The 24229-nt window shown below is 50.7% G+C and overlaps 1 protein-coding gene across 3 annotated transcripts in view; it reads left to right on the top strand.

Annotated features, from left to right (window-relative positions):
- The window catches only part of MYLK4 (myosin light chain kinase family member 4), a 68384-nt gene continuing 52601 nt past the window's right edge, over positions 8447-24229 (top strand). The window contains exons 1-2 of one of the 3 annotated variants that reach the window (XM_018039259.1): positions 8447-9064; positions 10340-10595. In XM_018039259.1, coding sequence (XP_017894748.1) covers positions 8751-9064; positions 10340-10595 — 570 coding nt within the window. In that variant the 5' untranslated portion in view covers positions 8447-8750. Of the gene's footprint in view, positions 9065-10339; positions 10596-14333; positions 14756-24229 lie in introns of those variants that run through there. The other 2 variants (XM_018039260.1, XM_018039261.1) reach the window with 2 other exon arrangements.

Genomic DNA, 24229 nt, shown 5'->3' with positions numbered 1-24229 from the left:
ATGGGTGCAGACTGTTTATGTAATTTATATAAGGTTGATTAAAAGCCCGCAAGATCCTGTTTCCTGCCTGTGAGAATGAGTGCTGTCCACGGAGCCGTCAGGACCACGTGCTGGCAGGGATGCGGACTGGCCACAGGCCCACATGCCGCTGGTGGGACGCAGTGGGAAGCTTCAAACGGGCTCTTAGAAAAGCTTGCCGATTTCTTATAAAACTAAATGCGCGTCTGCTCTATGGCCCAGCAGTTGTACTCTGAGGTATGTACTCCAAGGAAATGAAGGCATATGTATCAAAGGTTGTGGGACCCTAAATGGGAAATGTTAAAAAGATGGGTTAGCTTTGCGGTGGGAAACTAAGATGACGCCTGGCGGAAGAGATAGGGGCGTGGTCTATGTTAGTTTTTGATTGGCTCTCTTGATTTCCCTGCACGTGGACAGCAGCGTGAGCACCATAGACTCCTGTTATAATGAAGGCATATTTCAATTTGACCTTTAATGTGATTGGTGCAACTATAGAAAGTCCCTCGCAAAACCCCCTTGCTTGCCTATATAAACCAAGAGTTTGTGGCAATAAAGCGGAACTGCTTAGATGGAGCCCCTGTAGGGTCTGATTGTTTCTTGCTCGCCGAGGGCCTGGGTTGGCGGACGGCAGGCCCACCTCTCCTCGGGACCCCCTCAGCTTTGCTGAGGGAAGTTCCACTGCCTCTTTCTTTATGCGGAGCGCCCCCCGCAAAAGGTCTTATAGAAGAGTGTTTATAGAAGCTTTATTTGCAATAGTGAAACAAATAAAGACCAGGATACACTGTAAGTCTGCAGGATGGATGGACTGTGGTCCTTCGTACTATGGAATGCTACAGTGAACTGGAAAAGAAGGGACTGCAAAACCACATGGGATTCACATGAATGCCATGCTGAGGGAGGGAAACCAGCGCAGGGAGCGCAGGCAGCGAGTCCTTTGCGAGTTCGAGAGCAGGCAAGTCTAGGGAAGCTGAGTGTTAGAAATCAGTGTCATTGAGACAGGAATTGACTGAAAGGGGGCATAGCAGGAATGTTACGTGTATGGGCTGGGATGCGGTCTAACTAGGAACCAAGCACTGTTAACAAATTTCTCCTCAATTAAAAAAAAAATTCAAGGGGTTTCCATTTCCAATAATGGCAGCTGGGAAGTTCAGACAGATCAATACAGGTAACTGCTGGAAGCGAGTAATAATGCTGAATAAGGTGGTCTAGAAATCTTCTTTAAAGTATCAGAGACCTGATAAAACAGGAGCTTGTTGTTTCAGTCGCTGCGTCACGTCGGCCTCTGCAGCCCCGTGGACTGTAGCCCGCCAGGCTCCTCTGTCCATGGGATTCTCCAGGCAAGAATACTGGAGTGGGCTGCCCTTTCCTCCCCCAGGAGATCTTCCCCACCCAGGGACTGAACCCTCATCTCCTACATTGGCAGGTGGATTCTTTACCGCTGAGCTATCAGGGAAGCATGAAAATAGGAACTATCTGGGAACAATCCGAGGGAAATGCAAATCCAAAGAGAGCCGAAGGACCTGAGCACAAGAGGTCCTGCCCCGAGCGCTTTCACCAATTCTGCCAACTCTGAGAGCGTCCGCCAAGAGCCCGGGGCCTACCCAAGCTGAGGGCTCACCCTCAAGCAGAGGGGCCCGATAGACCTCCCTCCCCCTTCATGAGGCTGGCACCCAGAGGGCAGTACCCCCTGGCGATGGTGAGCAGGAGGCAAATCCACGCCCACAACCTCTGCCCTAGCTATCACACTCACTTTTTCTGGCACTGTTAAATATTCTTCTACGTGTGACTTTAGAGACATGATGTTCTTTCTTATGGAAGGACCACGACTGTTCAACCAGCTCGTACTTATGTTCTATCTCAGTGTTTTAAATATAATAAATAATGTCATCATTGATAACTTCAAAGATATTATTTTTGCAACTCTATTTCCTTTGGGGCAAAAGTCTTAGAAATGCAATCGTGGGGTCACAGAGCGTGGCAGAATTGCCTTCCCCAAAGATGAGAGCAATTTCCACTCCGACCAGAAGTGCCGGAGTGTGCTGCTCTGAGCCCTGCCAGCTTCACATACGTTCAAAACGTTTCCTGTGTAACAGCTGGGACTTGAGATGCCCTTTTACCATTTAACCAGCTGCCACAGTCCTTTTGCACCAAGAAACGTCAATACTTTTGAATATAGGGGATAAAACCTAAAAACCTATTATGAAGCGTTACATAGTAGCCAGATTTATTTTCTACCTAAAGATGCAACTGTTACCCTTGAAAAGAAATAACACACCCCTGAGAGCGTGGGGCGTCGTCACCCAGCTCCCCGCCAGCCACCGTCACCCTCTGCTGCACTGTTCTCCCATGGAAAGTTTCTCTCCTCAACCTCACCCTCTCAGGAAGAGCAGGCCAACGTTTGGTCAGAAGAACATGGCTTGGGCTTTGCACTTCTGTAATTTCATGCCTCGTTCCTGTCATGAGCTCCTTCTAGCTCTTAAAATTCACTTCTAATTTAGAAGGTAGAAAAGCATCCTCAAGAATGGAAACATTAATATACCCTTCTTCAAATTCCAGCTGGAAAAAATGATGATTCATGCTGTGCAACGGAATCGCTAACGTTTGGACCTGAATACCCTCACTTTTCCCAGTTGTTTAGAACAGACTCAACAGAAGCGTGAACGTTACTTCACAGCAAGCGTTTTATCTTGTTCTTTCATTCTTGGGCCTAAAGAGTGAACCGGAGGGAGATGTTTTTGTGAAATGGGGGAAGAGGCAGAGAGAAGCCTGTGGCATTGGGTTGGGATTAGAGAACTATAAGGATGAACTCACACCTTAAGAAAGTTATACTTCCAGCTCCGTCCACTGAAAAGGATCGGACAGTCCAGTCACTAAGAGCGCCCTCTTGTCTTGGTCTTGGCTTCTAAATGCCATTCTTCCCTGAAAGGAACCAGGGCTGCTCTGAGAAATGGCAGTTTCTAGAAGAGCAGGAGAGCTTAGGGAGCTTCGGTATCTCTTTATGCCAGAAAGTCAGGGAGCGCCCCCCAAAACAGTAGGGACATGTCAGAAGTATTTCGACCAAATCCGGGACAATTTGAGCATCAGAATGAATAGCACAGGGCATGTGTTTTATGTTCAGAAATGAACCTGAAAGGGAAGGTATCAGGATGGGGGTGGAAAACTTCTTAATAGAAGAACATCAGTTAGCAAGCGTAGAAAATGATGGAACTGGGAAATCACTTCACAGTCACTGTGGTGACAGCTGATTCATGCAAGAAAGGATACCTAAGTCATAGAGTGATAGATTGTTGTGGAATGGGATACCCGCAAAATCTCACACGTTACCTATTAATTGCAAAAGGAAAAGGATAATTGTATTGTGAAGAGATCTAGCAGAGGCCTCCTGAATCAGATCACCAAATTATGTGATTAATCACGGTGCAAGTTTCATCACATACCACCTGTCGAGACATTCGGAGAAAGATGTGCCGTCAGTGAGGTGGTTTTCCTGCCCCGTGGCTTATCTTGTTCAAACTATGAGGAAAGATCCGGCATTTTAAACTGAGAGACATTTTACGAAGAAACTGGTCTAGAGTCAAAAATATAAAAAATATCAATGTCATGAAAAGTTAAAAAAAAGAAAACTTGGTTTCTGTTCTCTGAATAGATAAAAAGGAGACTGAAGAGACACGTCAGTAAAACGCGCTGTGTGGTTTTGGGTTGGATCCTGTCTCTGATCTCAGGAGACATATGATAATGTATTTCGGGGTAAAGCTTCATGCGGTCTGTAATTCAGAAAAGAGAGAGACAGCAAACGTTGAAAATATAAACACTGGGTGAATCTCCGTGCAGGGTGTATGGATATTCATTGTACTATTCATGCACATCCTCTGTAGCTTGTAAGTTCTAAAAATGTAAGTCGGGAGGAATGAAACATCTAACGAAAATTTTGCCAAAGAGCTATGAGCTTCAGAAATGCGTTTCTGAATTTATGAATGGTATTGTGCCGTGTACTTGGCTCCTGTTGAATATCATATATGCCTTCTAAGCAGTAGATTAGCTCCATGACTTGTGTTTACGTTTTACAAGAGAGTAAAAAAGATTTAATTATGGGAGCGAGTTGTGCAACCTTTGTGGAAGTAATGAAATGAACCAGTATTCGGCACCTCTGAGGAGACTGGTTTTTAAAGGGCCCTGGATGTATTTTTACCTAGTTGTTTTTCAATCCTCCTATTTTCATTTTTTATTACATGAAATTTAGCTACTTACTCACTGTCACCTGGACATTTTAAGGGTCTAATATCAGCAGGGTTGTAAACAAGTTTGAATGTTCCATAACATCACTGTCTTCCTGGCTCAGTGTCCTCTCCCCAAGTAGAAAGTAAGAGATACAAGTTAGCTTTAAATTTCCGTTACTTTTCTACTACTTATGAAACCCTGCAGCATGCGGCATTCCCTCCAGGAGAGAAGAGTGAGGTCTTCGCTCTTTGCCATCACCGTTTGTGCTTCCTTTCTCTGGCCCCGGGTGACCTGGCAAGCGCAGGGTGTGATTTATGACTCCTCGGGTCCAGCCTAGGTCACCTGGAACAGCCAGCCACCAACTGTTGAGTGGTGCTTTTTTTCTTCTTGACAAGTTTCCCTTTCATTATTTATATCATTGGGTTTTCTACTTTCTAAATTTCTTTTTTGAAGTATAATTTGCGCACCCTAAATTTCACCCATCATCAGTGGACAATTGAACTACGTGTTAGGAAACACACTGAATTGTTCAAAATGTTTTTTGACCGTTCCCATCACCGGAGCAGATTTTCCTTACAGTTCATCCTTGTTCCTACTCTCAGCCTGAGGCAACTGGAACCTACTTCCTGCGTGTACAGATTTGCCTTTTCTGGACCCTTCGTACACACGGAACGTGACGGTGTAAGCTCTTTCTTTCTGCCTCTCCTCACTCAGCACGGTGGTTTGTTTATGCAGGTTGTAGCCAGGATCGGTGCCTCAGTCACTTCTGCTGTTGAGCGGTGCTCCGTTTGAATGGCTATATCGAGCACTTTTCTCCACTCACTGAATCCGCCGCTGGACAGCGGATTGTTTCTAGTTTTTGGCTGCTGTGAATAACACTGCTGACATTTGAGTGCAAGGTTTTGTGTGTTCATGTATTTTCATTTCTCTTGGGTAGATGCCTGGGAGAAGAATTGTTAGGTCAGATGGAGAATGACTTTAACAAACTGCCAACCTGTTTCCTAAGACCTGCATCGTCTCACGTTTCCTCCAACATGTGTGCTGAGGGCTCCAGCCATTCCGCATCCTCACCAACATTTTCCCGCATCTGCCTGTTGGTTGTAGCTCCGCTAGTGGGTATGGAATGTTATTTCCTGCGATTTTAATTTGCGTCCCTCTAATGACAGACTTCTGGGCATTTTTGTGTGTGTATTAACTATTATATATTTTCTTTTATAAGATGCCCTTCAAATCACTAGTCCATTTTTAGAGCTGGGTTGTCTTCATATTGTTGATTTGTAAGAGTCTGTGTCAGGATATGAGTCTTTTTTCAAAAATATGGTTTCACAGTATTTTTTCGAAGTTTGGAACTTGTTTTTCCATTTTCCAGTGGTGTCTTTTGAGGAGCAAATTTTGAGTTTTGGTGAGTACAGTGTATCAGTTTTTGCTTTCCTGGATCATAGTCCATGATGCTTTTTGAAAGGAAAGTTTAATAGCTGTGTAGATAGCGGGGGGCCTTTCTTTGCATTTTGGTGTTTGTGAAGCTGGCTGCACTCCTGTGTGTAGACATGAATAGCCTTGCTGTTCTGAGACCCTCAGGATGCCAAGCGCACGCAGGAGCTGTCAGCATTGTCCAGGCTGTTTTTGCACCAGCTAGCACACAGAGTCCCTGGCGATGCCTGCCTTGCCCGCTCCTAGGCCGGCACACTCTCTTGCTGGTCAATGTCCGTTGAAAGCAATTGCAATTTCTATGGTTCTGTGGAATGATGTTTTCTAAGGTTGAAGAAAGTGAAAGTGTTAGTTGCTCAGCCGTGTCCGACTCTTTTGTGACCCCGTGGACTCTAGCCTGCCAGGCTCCTCTGTCCATGGAATTCTCCAGGCAAGAACACCGGAGCGGGTTTCCATTTCCTTCTCTAGGGGATCTTCCTGACCCAGGGATTGAGCCTGGATGTCTTGCGTTGCAGGAGGATTCTTTACCTTAGATTAGTATTTCTAGAAAAGATTTGTGGCTCCAAAATAAGAGGCAAATCCAGGGGAAATGTCTGGAGCTGTTTCTACCCCTCCTGTGAGGTTTTCCGCTAGTAACAGCATCTTCAGAGACGCTCGGCTACCTTACAGTGTGGGCTTTGCTGGGGGAGGTGGGGAGGCCCCAGCGGGTGTGCCTGTACTGCCTGTGTTTCTTGGTGGTCAGGATTGTGTGGGGGAGCCTGGTGGGCTGCCGTCTATGGGGTCGCACAGAGTCAGACACGACTGAAGCGACTTAGCAGCAGCAGCAGCAGGATTGTGCCAGACTGCTTGTGCTCAGCGCTGCTAGAAGCTGGAGGTAACGCGACAGAGTGGAACTGCGCCGCTGTTGTCTAATTTTAGAAGACAAGCAGCAGGATAGCAGTCCTTTCAATTGACTCTTCCTTTAGGACAGTTGCTGCTGCCAAGTTGCTTCAGTCGTGTCCGACTCTGTGCGACTCCATAGATGGCAGCCCACCAGCCTCCTCCATCCCTGGGATTCTCCAGGCAAGAACACTGGAGTGGGTTGCTATTTTCTTCTCCAATGCATGAAAGTGAAAAGGGAAAGTGAAGTCGCTCAGTCGTGTCCAACTCATAGCGACCCCATGGACTGCAGCCTACCAGGCTCCTCTGCTCATGGGGTTTTCCAGGCAAGAGTACTGGAGTGGGGTGCCATTGCCTTCTGCAGTTACAGTTAAAAACCTTCTCTCTAGTGAACTCTGGTATTTTGGCCACCTGATGCGAAGAGCTAATTCATTTGAAAAGATCCCAATGCTGGGAAAGATTGAAGGCAGGAGAAGAAGGGGACGACAGAGGATGAGATGGTTGGATGGCATCACTGACTCAATGGACATGAGTTAGAGTAGACTCCAGGAGTTGGTGTTGGACAGGGAGGCCTGGTGTGCTGCGGTTCATGGGTCGCAAAGGGCTGAACACGACTGAGCAAATGAACTGAACTGAACTAGTGACCAATCAACAGATGTGTATCGAATACACATTGTGCATGAAACTGTCTGCCTGTGATAACTTCATGTCTGCGACCAGGGCCTCTCCCCTGAAGCCTGGGTTTCTGTCTCACGACCTATGCAATTAAGATATCTAACAGGCCTGTCAAACACGGAGGGCCTGACTCCCCCCAAAGTCATGTCTCCATCACCGCCAACCCCAGCTCCCTCCTCCACACGCTCAGGAAAAAACGTGGAGAGCCATCCTTGCCTTCCGGCTTCCTTTCACGCCTCACATCCAATCCATCATAAATCCCGGTGGATCTAAATGAGTGTAAAGTCCTGGGTAAGATTCCAACGTGGAAAAGGGACATCAGGGAGGAACTCATAAAGCCTGAATACAGCATTTGGGTTTGTTGTCGTTAAATCACCAAGTCACGTGCAGCCCTCCAGGCTCTGCTGTCCATGGGATTTCCAGGGCAAGAATATCGGAGTGGGTTGCCACGCCCTCCTCCAGGGGATCTTCCTGATCCAGGGATCAAACCGAGGTCTCCTGCACTGCAGACAGACCTTTACCATCTGAGCCACCAGGGAGAGAATGCCATCAAATTAGCCGAGGGCCACTCACCTGGCTTTCTCTGGGGGTGGGGACTGGTCACCTTATCCGTACCTCACAGTTTAATTACTCCGAGGAAACTGATAACTTCAAGTCAGTTCAGTCTTTTCAATTCTGTCACGTAATCTATCTTTCACAAACACATAATATTGTGAAGTTACTCTGCCTGAAGAGCAAAGTTCTCTGGTCCTAGAAAAATATCCAAAGTTTGGCTTTTTAAAAGATTTTACATAACTCTTTATATTCTATTCAAAATGAAAATGTATTTTTATTTAATATGGAACACACTGATCTGAATTAAAGATAAGAACTTTAATCTTTGAAAAGCAAGAGGTCACTAGAGACAGGTTGGGGTAGAGAGAGGGAGGTCAGCAAAGGCTCTGAAAGATGAAAATGAAAGAATTGTAGGATCACCTGTATCAGTTCTATTTTGGGGGAATCGAGGTTTTATGCAGCTTGAGTGAGTCTAGGAATCCCCTGCTGCTGGGATCAGGCAGGTGGTTTGCTGGCACTGGGTTCTCTTTTCTTGGCTGAAGACGGGGAGAGGCAGAGTGTTGTTTGCAGGGAGAGTTTGTGAAACCTCACTCCTGTTCTTTGCAACTCCCCCGCACGCCTGTGCCTTTGAACTTTCCCTGGAGCTGTAAATAGCTGGAGTTGTTGCAAACAATCGTAAGCACTGAGAGCCTTAAAACTGTCCAGGGCTTTTGCTGGCAGAAGCTCTCCCCTATTGTAGTGGGATGTGTTCAAAGTGTAAGGTGGGCAAAAAAGGTGGGCTTCCCATGCTTGAACCCTCCATCTGGGAATGTGCTCGAGATGCCAAGACCGAAAAGGGCGGCAGAGTGGGGCGTGTGATGGCAAAGACAAACGCAGCTTTGTCGTCCCGAGGCTGCTGCCACCATGACGCGACAAGACGGTGAAGGTGATATTTCATCCACTGTTGCAGTGCATCCTCTCCTTACCTGACCTCTGAAATGGAGCCATCGGCTTTGAAAAGCCCAGTGTCTAAAATTAATATTCTTCCCCATCTGACTAAGAAGGCAACAGCTGAGCAACATGAGCTCAAGGACTATCTGAGTTTAAACAGGGGCTCAAAGTGGCATTCGAGAGAGAGGCTACTTCCTCCCGGAGTGGACACTTGTCTCTTCAGAAGACTTACTCTGACCGCAAGGCAAGACCTTTGCCGGGGGCTGAGCAGTCGTTCTGAACTCTGCGAACTCTCCTTTATCTACTGGAACTTGTGCTCGAGGCTTGGAGTGGTCTGGACCCCAGCATGTCCTCATAAATGGTAATAACTCTATTTTCTTTCTTTCTTTCTATGTTGTCCTACATAGCAAGTTTTATCAAACTCCAGGCATAGCTTAACGTTTAATAGTTCTCTGCAAAATTTTTATATCTTGGACCCAAGCTTTTGTTTCAGTGTGTTAATGTTTATGTGGCTTCCTGAGCCAACTTGAGCACCTTCTACAATGATGTATTAGATTTTAGTTATAGTTTGTCTTAGATGTAGCTGTGAAATCCTTATTATAATAACAGATTTTTTTCAGGGCAACTTCTAAGAACACTAATGATGGTCTGTAGTATATTTCGCAGAGCTCTGGTTGATCCTGTTCACATTTTAGTGTGAATAAGTTTATGGTCTTTCTACGGTTCAGTAGAATTATGTAGAGCATTGGATTTTAAATAATTTAGAATTTCAAGGTATCATTTTATTATACTAGGGGAGTTGAGAAAATGAAAGGTGAAGTTTTGTGGGGATAATTACAGATGATTTCAAATTGAGAAAAAGCAGGAAGAAGCAGTTTACAGAAAACCTCCAACAGGGGCCTCCGGAGGGAACCAGTCACAAGTTCGCATCAGTCTCCCCGAAATGGTCAGGCGATGCGTGGATACAGACATCCACGCATGCGTGGGGCTTTAGTATCGGAGCAGTAATGAGCCTATTACTTCGTTTGTAGGCAAAGTGTATCTAGGGTGTGAAATCTTCGGTGCTCAGCTGCTAATGACGCAGAGAAAGGTGTCTGGGAATCTCATCTATGTGATAGGACTGTTAGGAAGCCAAATTCTTTTTAAAATAAACATTTTAAGACGTAGGCAGCGAAAGGCTCTGAAAATGGCGCGTTTGGTGAGAACAATACCCCGAGGGGGCAGAATTCCCCGGGGGAGCCCAGGGGGCCCCTTCCTCACACGGCATGCCCTTCCCATGTCCTTGCCCGGGGCCGGAGGGGCAAGGCCAGCAAGCCAGTTAAACCCGAAGAGACTGTCTCCTTAAACTGGCCGCTTAGCCTAGATCTTCTTTGAGGCAATGAGGGGACAATCAGCTGCCCTGTGACGCTCAAGGTTGCTTCTCACTATTTGCTTTTGTAGGAAAAAGAAGGGAGAGAAAGCTTTTTCCTTTCAAAGTTCCAACATGTGAGACTCAAGGTTAATATTTGCACTTCTCATCCTCGTTTGGGGCCCTTTCTCTAGTTAAAATAGAAGCAACCTCAAACTTCCCACTGTACATTTTCCCGAAGAGTCAAACGTGTGTCTCGGTGATGGGAGCTGTTTCTCCCTCTTGCAGTGGAGAGAAGAGTCACGCTGACTGTGTCCTCATTTACAAATCAGAGACCGAGGGGGACAGAGACCACACTCCAGACACGGACTTCCTCGGATTCCCCACCAAGATGCTAACAGTGAAGAGGCTGGGAAGAAGCAACGCGTGTTACCACGGTGACCAGCTGGAGAAGATGGCCTTGTTCCAGTGCATGGAGGAGGTGGAGAAGTGCTTTCTGGAAGAAAGTTCCGGTGAACAAGATTCGAGATCTGGAAAGAACCAGGTGAGCAATGCCTGTGCCCATCTGTCAGGCGGTGTTCAGATTCTGTGTTGTCATCGCCGGTGTAGAATTAAGGAAGCTCTAGGAGCCGGCAAACCCGCGCTTCGCTCCCTGGAGGTTTCCTCCAGGTGGGCGCGGTCGCCACGGGGCGGCCTTTGAATGTGCAGCTCTCCCAGTGGGCGCCACCACGGTCTGGCGTGCGGCTTAGAGGTCATGGGGGTTGTGTGGAAGCGCATTTTCTTAGGAGCGATGGTTTGGGCATGCAATCTGGAGAAGCGCGAGGGCCACAGCTGCTCTGCGCACGTTTCCCTCAGGACCCCGAGGTCCCCACGGAGTAGGGGTCAGGGCTGTCGACAGTGGCCGCTGGGGTCGGAGACAGGCTCTTGGCGGCGGCAGGCCCCATCCTGGCAGCTGGCTCTTCGGGAGGTCCCTCGTCAAGCGCGGGGGCTGCTGCTCTGAGCAGTGGACGCGCCTGCATGCCAAGCACCCAGCACCGGCTCCGTCGTGGTGAGGGGTGTCCACGGATGTGGACTGGCGGGCCCTGTCCCCTGCTCGGCTCCCTGGGTCCCCTCCCCCTCCCTCCCGCCCAGAGAGGCCTCACCTGTGATTGATGGAACTTGTTTGTCACCCTGCCCCGGACGCCCTCCTCAAGGTCGGGACCTCGTGCCACCCCCCTCGCCTGCTCTCCTGCTCAGGGTACCAAACAGGCACCGAGAATGTTTGCAGAGCAAACGGGTCTGTTTAAGTGCGCCCCGCGTTCCCCTGGAGGGCCAGGGATCATTATTTCTAATAACCAGAGCGAGCTTGGGAAACATTCCTCTTTGTTCTTCCCCGGGGGGCTCAGACGGTAAAGCGTCTGCCTGCAATGTGGGAGACCCGGGTTCCATCCCTGGGTCGGGAAGATCCCCTGGGGGAGGGCATGGCCACCCACTCCAGGGTTCTCGCCTGGAGAATTCCATGGACAGAGGAGCCTGGGAGGCTGCAGGCACTGAGCGACTTTACTTTCACTCTCCTCTTTGTCCAGCTTCTGTTCCGAAAATCCCTGTCCAGGTAGGAAGGGCATTTCTAACGGTACAACAGACGGTGGAACACAGCTATTCGGTATGAAGTGGGGAGGAGTCTCTTCACTGTGAGTACAGAGAGATAGACCTTGCTGGATAGGGGGAATGAGTCAGGCTGAAGCGTGGTGTTTGGAGACCGACTTTCCCTGTGAGCTAACATCTTGTCCTGCACACACCAAGAAGACACTTCCTCAGCAAAACTGAAGTCAGAGCCGAGGACTTCCTTGTTGGGGCTGCTTGCAGTGCAAACGAATAATCAGAAGAGTTTCCTTTTCTGTTCATTAATTTCTGTGGAACAGGGGAGATGAAGTATTCTTATAGGCTAACTTTGAAATAACCAATGATTTGTAATAGTTTCTATGAGTTTGATTAGGTTTCCAGGACGATTTTTCGCCAAGTTCTGTGATACAAGTTTTGTAAGTAGGCAAGATGGTGCTAGGTGGAAACACGAAGATTTTCAGGAAGAACTGTTTCGGTGATGATCTGCTCCAGAGAAGTCAAGTGACTGAAGTGAAACACTTTAGGATACCTCTGAGGGAACGCCTGAGGATGCTGGCCCTGTGGTCCTAAGAGAAGGTCCTGTGCAACGGGCCTGATGTCCGGTGGCGCCTGCCCGGTGCTCACGGCCGCGCGGAAGGTGGGGAGGAACGACCGCGTGTCCCATTCAGTTTCTTGCCGAGTGGCTCAGGGCCCAGAGGTGTCGGCAGTAAATTTCCCCATCTCTCTCTCTCGCCCTGCGGGGGACGGACGGGCCGGGCCGGGAGGCATAGAGCCCTTCTCCTGTCCGTGTCTGCCAAGGCCACAGTCCCCGAGCCCTTGCTGGCCCGGTGAGCAGGTGCCCAGGCGGCCAGCAGGCCTTGGCAGGGGTGGGCGGAGAGGGCCTTCCAGCGGCTCGGATGTCGTCAGGAATGCAGACGCGCTAGGCTGACACGTCTCCACCTCCTGCTGGGGCCACAGGAAATCTTCACAATCCCGGGCCTTTCTCTCCAGGGACCGTGAAAACATGCCTGCCATGACTCTCTCCACCTCTCCTCTGTCTCTTCATCCCTTCTCTCTTTAAGAAGATTAGCACAGCTAAGCATAGAAGGAACCCTCACTGCGCTGCCCTGAGGGGAACTTACTCTGCACTGCAGGCGCTCTCGGGCAGGCAAACTGCGCGGAAGGCCTGAAGCACACGTTCTTTCTAGAAGACCCTTTTCTCTCCGAACAAGAGCAAACTGTCTGTGCATTCCGCAACTTCCATCTATCGAGGCAGTTCAGTGTGGCTCAGATTCTTCCTTTCCTGCTCTTAACCAGGTTTCTCTGCTTCACTCACTTTTCTGCTTCTGACCGTACTTTTTGCCTCTCTTCCTTCGCTTCCTCTGATTTATTTTTTGAATTGACAGAACACCACGGATTCCACTTTCCTGCTGTGTCGTGTTCCTTGTGTTTTCCAGCTTCCCTTTTGATTCTGGTTTTGAAAGGATTTTCTTGTGTTCTCTTATCGTCTGCGTACTGTTGGAAACCACCTAAGAAGTGTAGACTTTTAAAAGCTTGTGGCAGATACCCTGGGCTTCCCAGGTGGCACGCGTGGCAAAGAACCTGCCTGCTAATGCAGAAGACGTTAGGAGACATGGGTTCAGGCTCTGGGGCGGGAAGATTCCCTGCAGGAGGGCGCAGCTCTCCTGCAGGTGGGCACAGCTCTGGAGTGGGTCCCTGAATGCACTCCAGTATTCTTGCCTGGAGAATTCCATGGACAGAGGAGCCTGGAGAGCTATGATCCATGGGGTCGCAGGGTTAGACATGACTGAGGTGACTTAGCACAGAGCAGATAGACTACAATAAACCAGATGGAAAGCCACACAATATGGTGTTGAAACAGAGTGGAACTTAAATAATGAACGTGGCACATGTGAGCGATGGTTTAATAGCTACTGTGTGTGTCATTAACTCAGAGTGATAACGACTCTCATAACTGTAATTAGCGTTCCTTTTACACAATCAAATCCAGGTTTTCCTCTTTTGTCAGTTCTCTGTGACCTGTATAAATGACCGCCATGCTGTATTCCCCTCAGATCTGACTTACACACACACACACACACACACACACACACACACACACACACACACACACACACACACACACACACACTCTGTTGGGCTAATGGGAGACCAAGGAGCTCCTGTTCTCAGCAGCCTGAGGCTGCTCTCCCCTGAGGTTTTCTGCCCCCTCTGCTGCCCCACTGGCTCTGCGCGCCCTGCTTTTTCTGCCCAGGCTTGTCTGTGCTCACCTCCTGTCCTCTGGTCCTCAGCCCCTGCCCCCTCAACAGGCAGGGTCCCCAGGGAGGAAGGGACCATGCGGAGGTGGGGGTCACAGCTCCTGGAATGCTGAACCACCGGGCACAAATGTGCAAAGACCAAACAGAACGAACTGTTCGTGATCAGGCTGTGAGCAGGCGAGGCTGGGCCGGGACCGAGCTCGGGTCTCCCTATCGCGATGGCAGTCGGTGCGTTTACGTGCAGGCCCTTCCTGCCTCGCGCGGTGAAATTGTACCATCAGCGGTGGTCACCGTGATTATAACTTAGATCTCAAAATAACGTAGCTGCGGGCACAGGGTTTGTGATGTTTAAAGCCGTGCGTGCCCCTCCCACCCACCCCGAGTCCCTTGCCCACGTGGGCAGGAGAAGGCTCCCTGGCGGCGGCCCCGTTTCCCTGGTGCGAATCGTCCTTGAGCGGGAGACAAGCGCGCTCTCTGTAGTGCCACCTGCCGCCAGCCGGCCTCCCTCTGCCCCTGCACCTGTTGCGATCTGCCACCCGGGCCATCATATTTTTCCTTTTAAAGAGGCAGATTAGCCGTTGATGGTGTAACTGGAACCGTCACCGCGGGGTCCTGCAGACCCCACCACTCAGCACCGCCTCCTGCCTGGAGCAGAGTTCTGCCTGGAAACGTACTCGCGCAGGGTCAGGGCGGGAAGGCCAGGATGGACGTGTCACTCAGAAGAAAAGGCATCTGGATCGCAGGTAGCCTGTGCCTTCTCTCATCTCCCGTCCTCTGGCGTGTGCTCCGGTCCGTGATGGCCCGCGGAGGTCACCGACAGGCGCCTGCTCTTGAGGACACCCAGGTAGTAATGTGGCTGCTGTCCTAGCTGAGTGTTTCTGGCCGGGGAGCGGGCTCGCCCTAGCAGACGGAATGTGTGTCCTGCCTCGTCCTCCCCTGGGATGGCCACCCTGCGGGGGCTGGGATCAGGAGAGGTAGGCAGCCCTTGTCAACATCTCCAACTCTCCACCAACTTTCTGGGAACCTGGAGGCAGTCATTCCTGACATGTATGAAAGCTGGCGTTCTATTTTTGTCTGTGAGAGCTAAAAATAATGTCAGCATCTCCTCTTCTCCTTCTTATGTAACCGAGGGAGATAAAATGGCGCCAAAGCACAACGTCCTTTCCCCTCGTTAAGAAGTGTCTGCAGAAGAGTGGCCGCCTCTTCTGAGCAAGCTCCCGAGCACAGATGGCCTCCGTGCCTTTTCCTTGGAACCTCTGCCCCTCCCTGCCTTTCCTGGGATGCCACAGCTGCTCTCAGAATGGGCTTCAGTTAGGAAAACAGGAGAATTTTGAAGGAAGAGAAAGAATTCAGATTCTAAAGACTTTAGCGCTTCCCGAGAGAGGATTGTATCTGGGAAATCAGTTCTTTCTACTTATTTAATTCTTTCATCAATTAGCATAGAATGAGTTACCTTTAGGCCGATGGAGGCAGTTTAGCAAATACTCTAGGAGGTGTTCTGCGTTGCTTTTCCTACAGGAAGTGGTTGTCAGCAGAGCTGCTTATCACCATCTCCCCCGCCGCAGGGGCGTCTGGCTTTTTTCTGCGTAGTCGAGCCCCTTCCTTGAATTCTCACTGTCCCAGATGCACTCTGTACCTGTGGGTATTGCAGGTGGTTCTGTGCTTTGTGCATGAAAACAGTAAGATTTTCTTCACCTCTCCCAGAGAATTAATCTTTGCCTCTTTGGATTTGGCCCCCATTGAAAATGTATGAATTTGTGGTTAAAAATCTCTCCCGGGCAGTTGGCTGACATGTGTCTATGCCTGCATGTAGATTTCTGTCTTTTTCAACAAGAAGCCGCCAGCTCCGCATCCGTGGTGCTCAGAGAACCCAGAACCCGAGGCGCCAGATCCCCACGGTGGCCCCGCGCCTCTCCGAGGGGCCGACACGGGGAGCGCTCCTCTCACTGCTGCCCAAGCCCGAATCTTTTTGGCTGTTGCACACACGCCTCCGGGGGAGTTGGCTGATACACGCCTATGCCTGCAATAGATTTCTGTCTATGGGGGACCCGTGGTAAAGAACAGGCCCCTCCCCTGGCTCTGAGAGGTGGCCCCCAGGTGTGTCCCGAAGGAGGGGCCGGCAGGGAGCTGAGCTCATTAGGAGTGCTCTGGGGTGTATCTTTTATAAAACGTTGCTATAACTTTCTAACGGTAAAGAAAATGTCTCTTAAGTCAGATTTTACAATATACCCTCTTCTCTTTTCCATTGTGAATGGTTATTTGGAAATGTGGGCAACCTCTTGTCTTAAAAGTGTCTACAAGAGCAGTCTTAGAAACTCCCTTCTCAGGGTGTCAGAGAATACTATCTGGACGTCAGTCTTCACTGAAGACATAAAGCAATGGAAAGGTCTCCCAGCACTCGGGGAGCAGAGCTCTGCTCGCGTGGGATTCTGAGAGCCCCAGTTTATGTCTGTGTCATTTTAGCTTCTCAGAATAATTAAAGCTGTGATAGTTTTATGTCATTTGGTGTAATAGGAAAAAAAAATGTCTTGTTTTCTCTCTCTAAAAGTTAAATCAAAGTAGTAAAATACACAAACACTGCAAATCAAGCCTGTGTTCCTAAGTTAGAAAATGATCAGCGTATTGATAATGAAATTCCTAGATACAATTGACCAAACTGTGTCCTGATCCACTTACCTAAGACATGGCGACTGTAAAGAGCACATTTGTCTATCAGGGTTTCCCAGACCAATTTTTCTCACACCCCCTTCCTGATTTTTGCTACACCTACATACCGCTTTTACTTCTATTCGTTAATATATCTTCACATATCAAGTCATTAAAAGTATTTAGCAAAGTAAGAATAGAGTGGAATCATGGTTTCGACGTGCTTATTCTAGATGTTCAAATACACAATAGCACACATAAATACATTTTAAAAATGGTTTCTTAGTTTACGACCCCCAAAGCACCCCAAGCCTCTAGTAAAGAGGTGACTTCATGTCACCACTGGACGCTGGCCTCAGGGGGCTGTGTCCTAGTCTTCCGCCTGGGCCACTGGGCGCTTCGGGCTTTATTTTGAAATTTCTGCTCAAAACACAGCAATGATAACAAAGACCGGGAGTGATAAGCAGACTGGTGGAGAGCAGAGAGGCCCAAAGTCTCCCCCTGCAGGCAGATGCCCAGGGAGCGTTGACAGGTCAGGTTCACCTGGCGCCCCTCACTGGCTCTCCCTGCTGTCACTGAGGCCCCAGCAGAGAGTGGGGCCGAGGTGGGCGCGTGCGTGCAGGTGCTGGGGTTGCCCTAGACGTGCACTCAGGGAGGGGGAGCGGGGACCCCGACGGCGGCGTCGCCGGGCAGGAGGCCTCAGAGGGTGGGGGGGGGGCGTGATCCTCTGCCCCCTGCCACCCCAGGGCCTGCTGCAGGGTGGTAGACCCCCGGCACCTTCAGCTGTGTGTAACTGCATCCTCAGTCACAACTTTGGTCAGGGCGAAACGCGGGCAGGTTAGTCCCCTGCCGGTGCAGAAGCGGCAGACCCAGCCCAGGCCTGCCCTGCGAGCGTGGCTGTGGCTTCGTCCACCCGGGGTCCCGGGGAGCACAGGTTACTGTGGCATTTCCGTGATGGTTGGGGGCTCAGGGGGCCGGGAAGCACAGACCTTGGAGGTCAGCTGCTCCAGGTCTTTCTCTGAGGGCAGCCTTCTTCACAAGTGGCTGGGCAGCCCTTGGCAAGGTCGCTACCAAGTTCCAGCTGGCCGTTCCCATACGGACGCGGCCGGCAGCCGTGAGGCAGGCCCTGGGTCAGCGGGAGAGGTCTCGCAGGCCCCTCACAGGGTGGCTGACCTGTCTCGGACCCTGGCCTCTGGCTTTGGTGCCACCTCGTCCTGACTCCCCTGTTCTTTAGGCTCCTGCACTGGGAACGACGCCCCAGGCCTTGAGCTGGGAGCTGGGAGCCTGAGCAACAAGGCTAGGGTCGTGACGAGCAGGCCGACGCTCCATTCTGTGACCAGGTGTGAGGAAGTTCTAGAAAGAGGCAGAGAGCAGACTGGCTGTGAGGGGTGTGTGAGCCCAGCCTCTGGTTTGTCTAGTAGACCTTCAGCTGGTAGGCTTTGCCTTCCAAACGTGAGCAGTGAACGCGGACGCCACCCTCCCTGTTACTGTGCTTTTGTACCATTTAGGGCTTAGCCGATGAGATGGTCGGTGCATGGTGAGTGCAGAGGAAAAAAGCGAGCCGGGCAGTCAGGCGAGAAAAGGAAATGTGTTAGAGGGAAACGAGAGGGTGCCTGGCCCTTAAGGAGAACCCGTGTCCTCCCTTTCTGTCAGGGTCTTCCTTATGCCCGCCAGCAAAAAGTTCCCGGAAGGGGTGGTCATGTGGCGGGAGGCCTGGAACCTGGTGGTCTCGCAGCTTTAGACGGCAGGCGCCAGTGAGAAAGCAGAGCGTGGCGTGGGCAGTTTGTTCAGTTTCAAGGGTCGCTGTGGTTTTATTCTTTGTTTGCGAGGTCAGCATCGTGAGCCATCTCATCAGTGAGCCCCACGTGGGCCGTATTAGTTGGATGGCATCACCGACTCAATGGACATGAACTTGGGCACACTCCAGGAGGCACTGAGGGGCCAGGGAGCCTGGTGTGCTGCGGTCCATCTGGTCACAAAGAATCAGACATGACAGAGCTCCCGGACAGAGCAGAACAGAGGGCTTAAAGTTAAGGCGGGGCCAAGGATGGAGATTACCTGTGAAGACAAGGTTTTAGCTCGTGAATGCGTTTTTTCCCTGCATCCCAGAGAAATGGCTCTCCCTTCGGAACAGCGCAGATGCTGTATGATGGTGCGGCCCTTACAGCCGCGCGATTCCAAGCCCAGCTCTGACCTGTTTGGCGTTGGCAGTGCGCAGATGGGCCAGGCAGTTGACTGCGGACACCTGACCGGCAGACAATGGGCCCTGGCAGGGGCCGCTCCGCCCGGGGCCTGGCCCGGGGTGCCGGTCAGTTCCGGGCCACGCCCAGCCTGGGTGTCTTTGAGGCCAGCACTTGTAAGGTTTGCAGGATGGTTCCCTGATCTGAGAGGGGTTGGAGCTCCCTCAAGCGCCAGGGGCAGGATGGAGGCAGCAGCAGGAGGCGTAAGCTCTCAGAGCCTGTGCAGGCCCAGACTCCCGAGTCTCTCAGGCCCCTTGGGTTCTCAGGAGAGGGCTCAGAAGATGCTCAACATAATGACCATCCAGCCTCAACCCTAAGGAGGGGGTGTTCCCAAAGGGCCCAGAGAAGGCAAGGCTGGAGCCGGCCAGGGGCACCCGTGATGAGTCTGTGCTGACCAGCTCCGTCTGTCCTGGGACCAAGCAGTTCTCACAGTGACGTCCCTGGGCCCCCCGGGGGACCCTAAGACTCTTTTGGAAGTCTGCATGGTCAGAACAGTTTTCTCTTCTGCTGTAAATTTTTGCCTCTTCCGCGGCTTCGACACTTGCGCCAATGCCATCAAGGCAGTGATGAGCAAGACTGCCGGCACCTCCACACGAAATCAGGCCACGGCACCAGCGTGCCCTAGCAACCGTGGCGCGTTTCCCCGCCAGACACCCAGACACAACAGAAAGCTTTGGCTTCTGTTTTCCAAAGAGCCAGGCTCCTTAAGAATGTACTTGGTGAAGCGGGAATCAAAATGCATCTGATTACCTGGGCAGAGCTGAAGTATTCACTTAGATAATCACTCTGTGCCTGAACTCTATGCTAATCTGCTCAGTGAAGAATCTCCAAGCACCCGCTGAGTGAAGCGGAGGCAGAGTTTGATGAAACGGGGTCGTTTATTTAAAGGGCTCACAGAGCCTGCAGCTCCGCACGCTTACACAGAGGGGCTCATGATGGGGTCTTCCTGTAGGACCTTCGAGGGCTTCTAGTTGTTTCAAAATTTAAGAATGGATGATGGCACGAGTAAGGTCTTGTCTCTTCCCCACCTTCTAGGATGAGCATGATGAGCTGACAGGATAATAGAAGCAAGTCTCTACGTTCGTAAGGCTAGGTTTGTATTTTACCCATGGCTGCCTGATGTGCAAAGCCTACTCACTGGAAAAGACCCTGATGCTGGGAGAGACTGAGGGCAGGAGGAGAGGGGGGCAACCCAGGATGAGATGGTTGGATGGCATCACTGCCTCAGGGGACCTTGTGGGCACCACTGCGGTCAGCTTGAAGGGCGACAGTCGTCATCAGCAGCATTTGTGCCGTGTCTCCTGTGTTCCAGGCACTGTGCTCAGCTCTTCGTCCCAGTTAATCTGTACAGTGGTCCTCTGAAGCTGTGTGATTGCTCTGTTTTGTAGATGAGTAACCCGAGGGTTAGTGAGGCCAGTCACCCAAAGCTACGCAGCTGTGTGCCACGGTACTCCATCTGGATGGGTTAGTTAGCCCCGCACGTGAGACAGGCGGCGGCCCCACACACGGGACAGGCGGGGGCCCTGCACGTGAGACAGGCAGCGGCCCCACACGTGGGACAGGCGGCGGCCCGGCACGTGAGACGTGACACAGGCAGCCCCGCGCGCGAAACAGGCAGCAGCCCCACACGCGAGACAGGCGGCGGCCCGGCACGTGAGACGTGACACAGGCAGCCCCGCGCGCGAAACAGGCAGCAGCCCCACACGCGAGACAGGCGGCGGCCCGGCACGTGAGACGTGACACAGGCGGCCCCGCACGTGGGACAGGCGGTGGCCCCGCGCACGAAACAGGCAGCAGCCCCGCACACAAGACAGGCGGCGGCCCCGCACGCGAGACAGGCGGTGGCCCTGCGTGCGAAACAGGCAGCAGCCCCGCATGCGAGACGTGAAACAGGCAGCAGCCCCGCACGCGGGACAGGCGGCTGGGTTTATTTGTAGGCCATTTGTTGTTGCTGTTGAGTCGCTAAGTTGTGTCCAGCCATTTCACTGGAATTTAACTTGCAGACCATTTAACTGGAGTTTAGTTTCCAGAAATCAAACATTAAGTATTCGAAAACCACCTCTGATGAATTTTCTAAGGACAGCTTATATTTTCTTCACGTTATCTGATGAGCGTCTCACCTTTGCTGTGCTGGTCAGTTGCTCTACTCCCTGATGCAAATACAGCCAGACTGGGTAGACGGATTAAAAGAAAGGGCCCGTGTCTCTTTCGCAGCAAATTGAGGCTCTTTTCTGGAACTGATGTAACAGTGACCTCCTGTGGGAAGAAGCTGCAAAAGTTGCTGCAGTCCTGCCGTGAGGTCAGAGCACTTTTGGCTTGTCCTTCCAACCGGGTTTTAAAACTTGTTTAAATAATTCATTAATTGAAGTGTCGCTGATTTGCAGTATTACATTAGTTTCAGGTGCCCAACATAGTGATTCAGCATCTTCGTGTTTCCGTTTAAAGTCGTTACAGGGTCGTGGCTCTATCCCCCTCTGCCGTATGATACGCCCTACTGCTGGTCGGTTTTATACCCCGTGGTTTGCATCTGTTAACCCCATACCCCTTGTTTGCCGCCCGCCCTTCTATCTCCCCTTTCATAGCCACTAGTTTGCTCTCTACGTCTAGGAGTCTCTGTTTTGCTTGTACATTCGTTCATATAATTTCTTAGATCCTACGTATAAGTGATATCCCACAGCACGTCACTAAGCATGGTGCTGTCTAGGTTTGTTCTTTTAATGATATTTACATGTCGTTTTACATGATATTATTTCGTTCTTTTTTTTTAAGGCTGAGTAATAGTCCGCTGGATAAGCACACACACACACGACGTCTCTACCCACTTTGTCTGTTGACGGGCTCTTCCCTCACCTCCATACCCTGGCTGTTGGAAGCAGTGCTGCAGTGAAGGCTGGACTGCGCGTGTCTTTCTGGGTTTGTGTTCCCGTTTTCTTTGGACATATATCCAGGAGTGGGAGTGCAAGGTTGTCCGGTGCTATATTTTTAGTTTTCTGAGAAACCTCCACGCTCTTTCCCACAGTGGCTGCACCTTCCAGTTGTTGAAACCAGCGTCTTGAGGCTGCCATCTGCCTGTTCTCAGCCACTGATTCCTGGGCAGAGGAGAAGCCAGGAGACAGAACATTGGAACTAATGATTTTCTCAAACATGTAATAAGGCTGTAAAATTATAAGCTAAATGCTGTGTGTCAGCGTACCTAAGATACTTAACTTCTTTGTTGTATAATACAGAACAGGTTTTATAGTCTGTAGTTTATTAACTGTAGTCATAAGTCCGGACTCTTGAATGGATTTGACTTTCCACTGTCTTTAGATGGTGGGCGATAGACAGGGAAGGTGGATAATCCAGGGACCAGCTTGTTCAGCTTTTATCGTGGTGTTCGGTATTTCTGCAGGTGTTTTTACACACATTGTACCTAGTGAGAAAATACGAGGTGAGCCGTGGTTGCTCTGCGCACAGATTAGTGTGAGACCGCAAGCGTGGATTTCACGTCCCCTGTGCTGCCTCTATGACGCTGAGTGTATTACCCAGCCTCTCACCTGCTTCCTCATCTGGGGTCAAAAGTACCGACCCCACAGGCTTGCTGCTGTCTAAAGCAGGCTACGCAGAGCTTGCTGTGGAGAGAGGCTCATAGACCACACGTGGGTGTGCGTGGCGCTGGCCTCCCCCCGTGGTCTGACTGCTCTCCTGCCGAGACCCCCACCGGCCGCCTTCCCGAGGGACTCTCCTCTCCTCTCCTCTCTTGCCACCCGGAATCTCCTTCCCAGTTTCCTGGGGACTGGGTTGGAGGCCTTTCTCCGCACGCTGCCTCATCCTCCCTCTTCTCCTGGGCCCTTGGGGGTCCGTCTGTCCTCAGGGCCAGATTCACACCCCGCCGAGGTTGGTTCTAATCCACCCTCCCGCATCGCGCTTCGGGGCGCGGTACGTGCCCTGTGCCGCGTGTGCGGGCAGCTCTGATGCCCTTTCTGGCAACTACCTGGGGTGTGGCCTCTGCCCCTGAGACGCGGGGGCTTCCCCGTGGGGAGCCTGCTCTGTCTCGTCGTGTCTTTCGCGGCACTTGTATCGCGCGGGTCCAGTCTGTTTGTGTTCTAGGTATTCCTAACACGGTTTAGGGACTGTTTCATACTTTAAACCTTAGAAGTTAGGATAATTATTAGCACACTTATTTCAACTATTCAAACAAAGTCATGGGCAGGGCCAGCCTCCAAAGAGCAGGCTGTCTGGAATAATATTGGTGGGGAAAATTTCCCCGAGGCCCGCGAGGGTGCTCGAGTGTGTTTTACTCATCTTGATGTGGGCAGGGTTGGCCTTGGGAGTCAGCGTGATCTGACGCACACAGGCGTGCTTCACTGACACGCAGATCAGAGCGTCGCCCTGCTTACCTGCTGCCTCCTTCTCTCAAGTCGACATTTGTCTACCAGCCTGCATTCTGGAACGGCTCTCACAAAATCCAGGGAGCATTGCTTACCATCATGGCCAGGAGGCATTGTATAGACTCCGAATCCTCTTTTGAGATTAATTTTTCCAAGAAAGAATAAGTTTATTTGAACATGGTTTTTATTTGTTTCTCTAAGGTATTCTGATCTTTGACAGTCATTGTTTTCTGTGTGATGAAGACGGTCATTCACCACAAACCAGAATCTTGTTACTCAAAGGGTGGTCCATGGCTTGCCAGCGTTGCCTGCAGCTGATTAGAGGTGCAGACGGTCAGGTCAAGAATCTGCTGTTTAGCAAGGTCCATTGGTGACTCCTGTGCGCATCGAAGGGTAAAAAGCAGTAGAATATTCGTTACCTCCTGCAGTTGAAGGATGAAGGGTTCATGCGTGTATACTGTGAAAAAGCTCCTGACAGGAAAACAGTTGCTACCACGGTTGTGAATACACGCTTGCATATTACAGGTATGTGAGACCGTTAGTCGCTCAGTCACGTCCGTCTCTCTGCGACCCCATGGACTGCAGCCCACCAGGCTCTGCTGTCTGTGGAATTCTCTGGGCAAGAATACTGGAATGGGTTGCCATTCCCTTCTCCAGGGGATCTTCCTGACCCAGGGATCGAACCTGGGTCTTCCTCACTACAGGCAGATTCTTTACCATCTGAGCCGCTAGGGATGGCCTTCATTATATACATACGCACACACACATCCAGAACGCTTGTGTGCACGTGTGTATATGTATGTATGCATGTGGGTGTGTGTATTTAGTGTGTACATCTTTGCAGGGGTTTGTCAGGCAATTTCTTGGGAACCAGACAATATCCTTTCTTGAACATTTTAAGAACATATTTTCCTTGATAAAATAAATAGGTCTAAGAATAGTTCTTTCCATTAGATTTCTCAGGCTGACAAAATACAAAACTTGTACTAGGGCCAGTTAGATGAGCTGGGGGGAGGGACATGTGAGGTGCTGGGCATGGCCTGCCTCCCCCGTGAGGTCACT

The sequence above is a fragment of the Capra hircus genome, chromosome 23 (genome assembly GCF_001704415.2).
Source record: "Capra hircus breed San Clemente chromosome 23, ASM170441v1, whole genome shotgun sequence".
Classification (NCBI taxonomy): Eukaryota; Metazoa; Chordata; class Mammalia; order Artiodactyla; family Bovidae; genus Capra; species Capra hircus.
The sequence above is the reverse complement of the archived record's forward strand: the minus strand, read 5'-3'. Positions and strand labels throughout refer to the sequence as shown.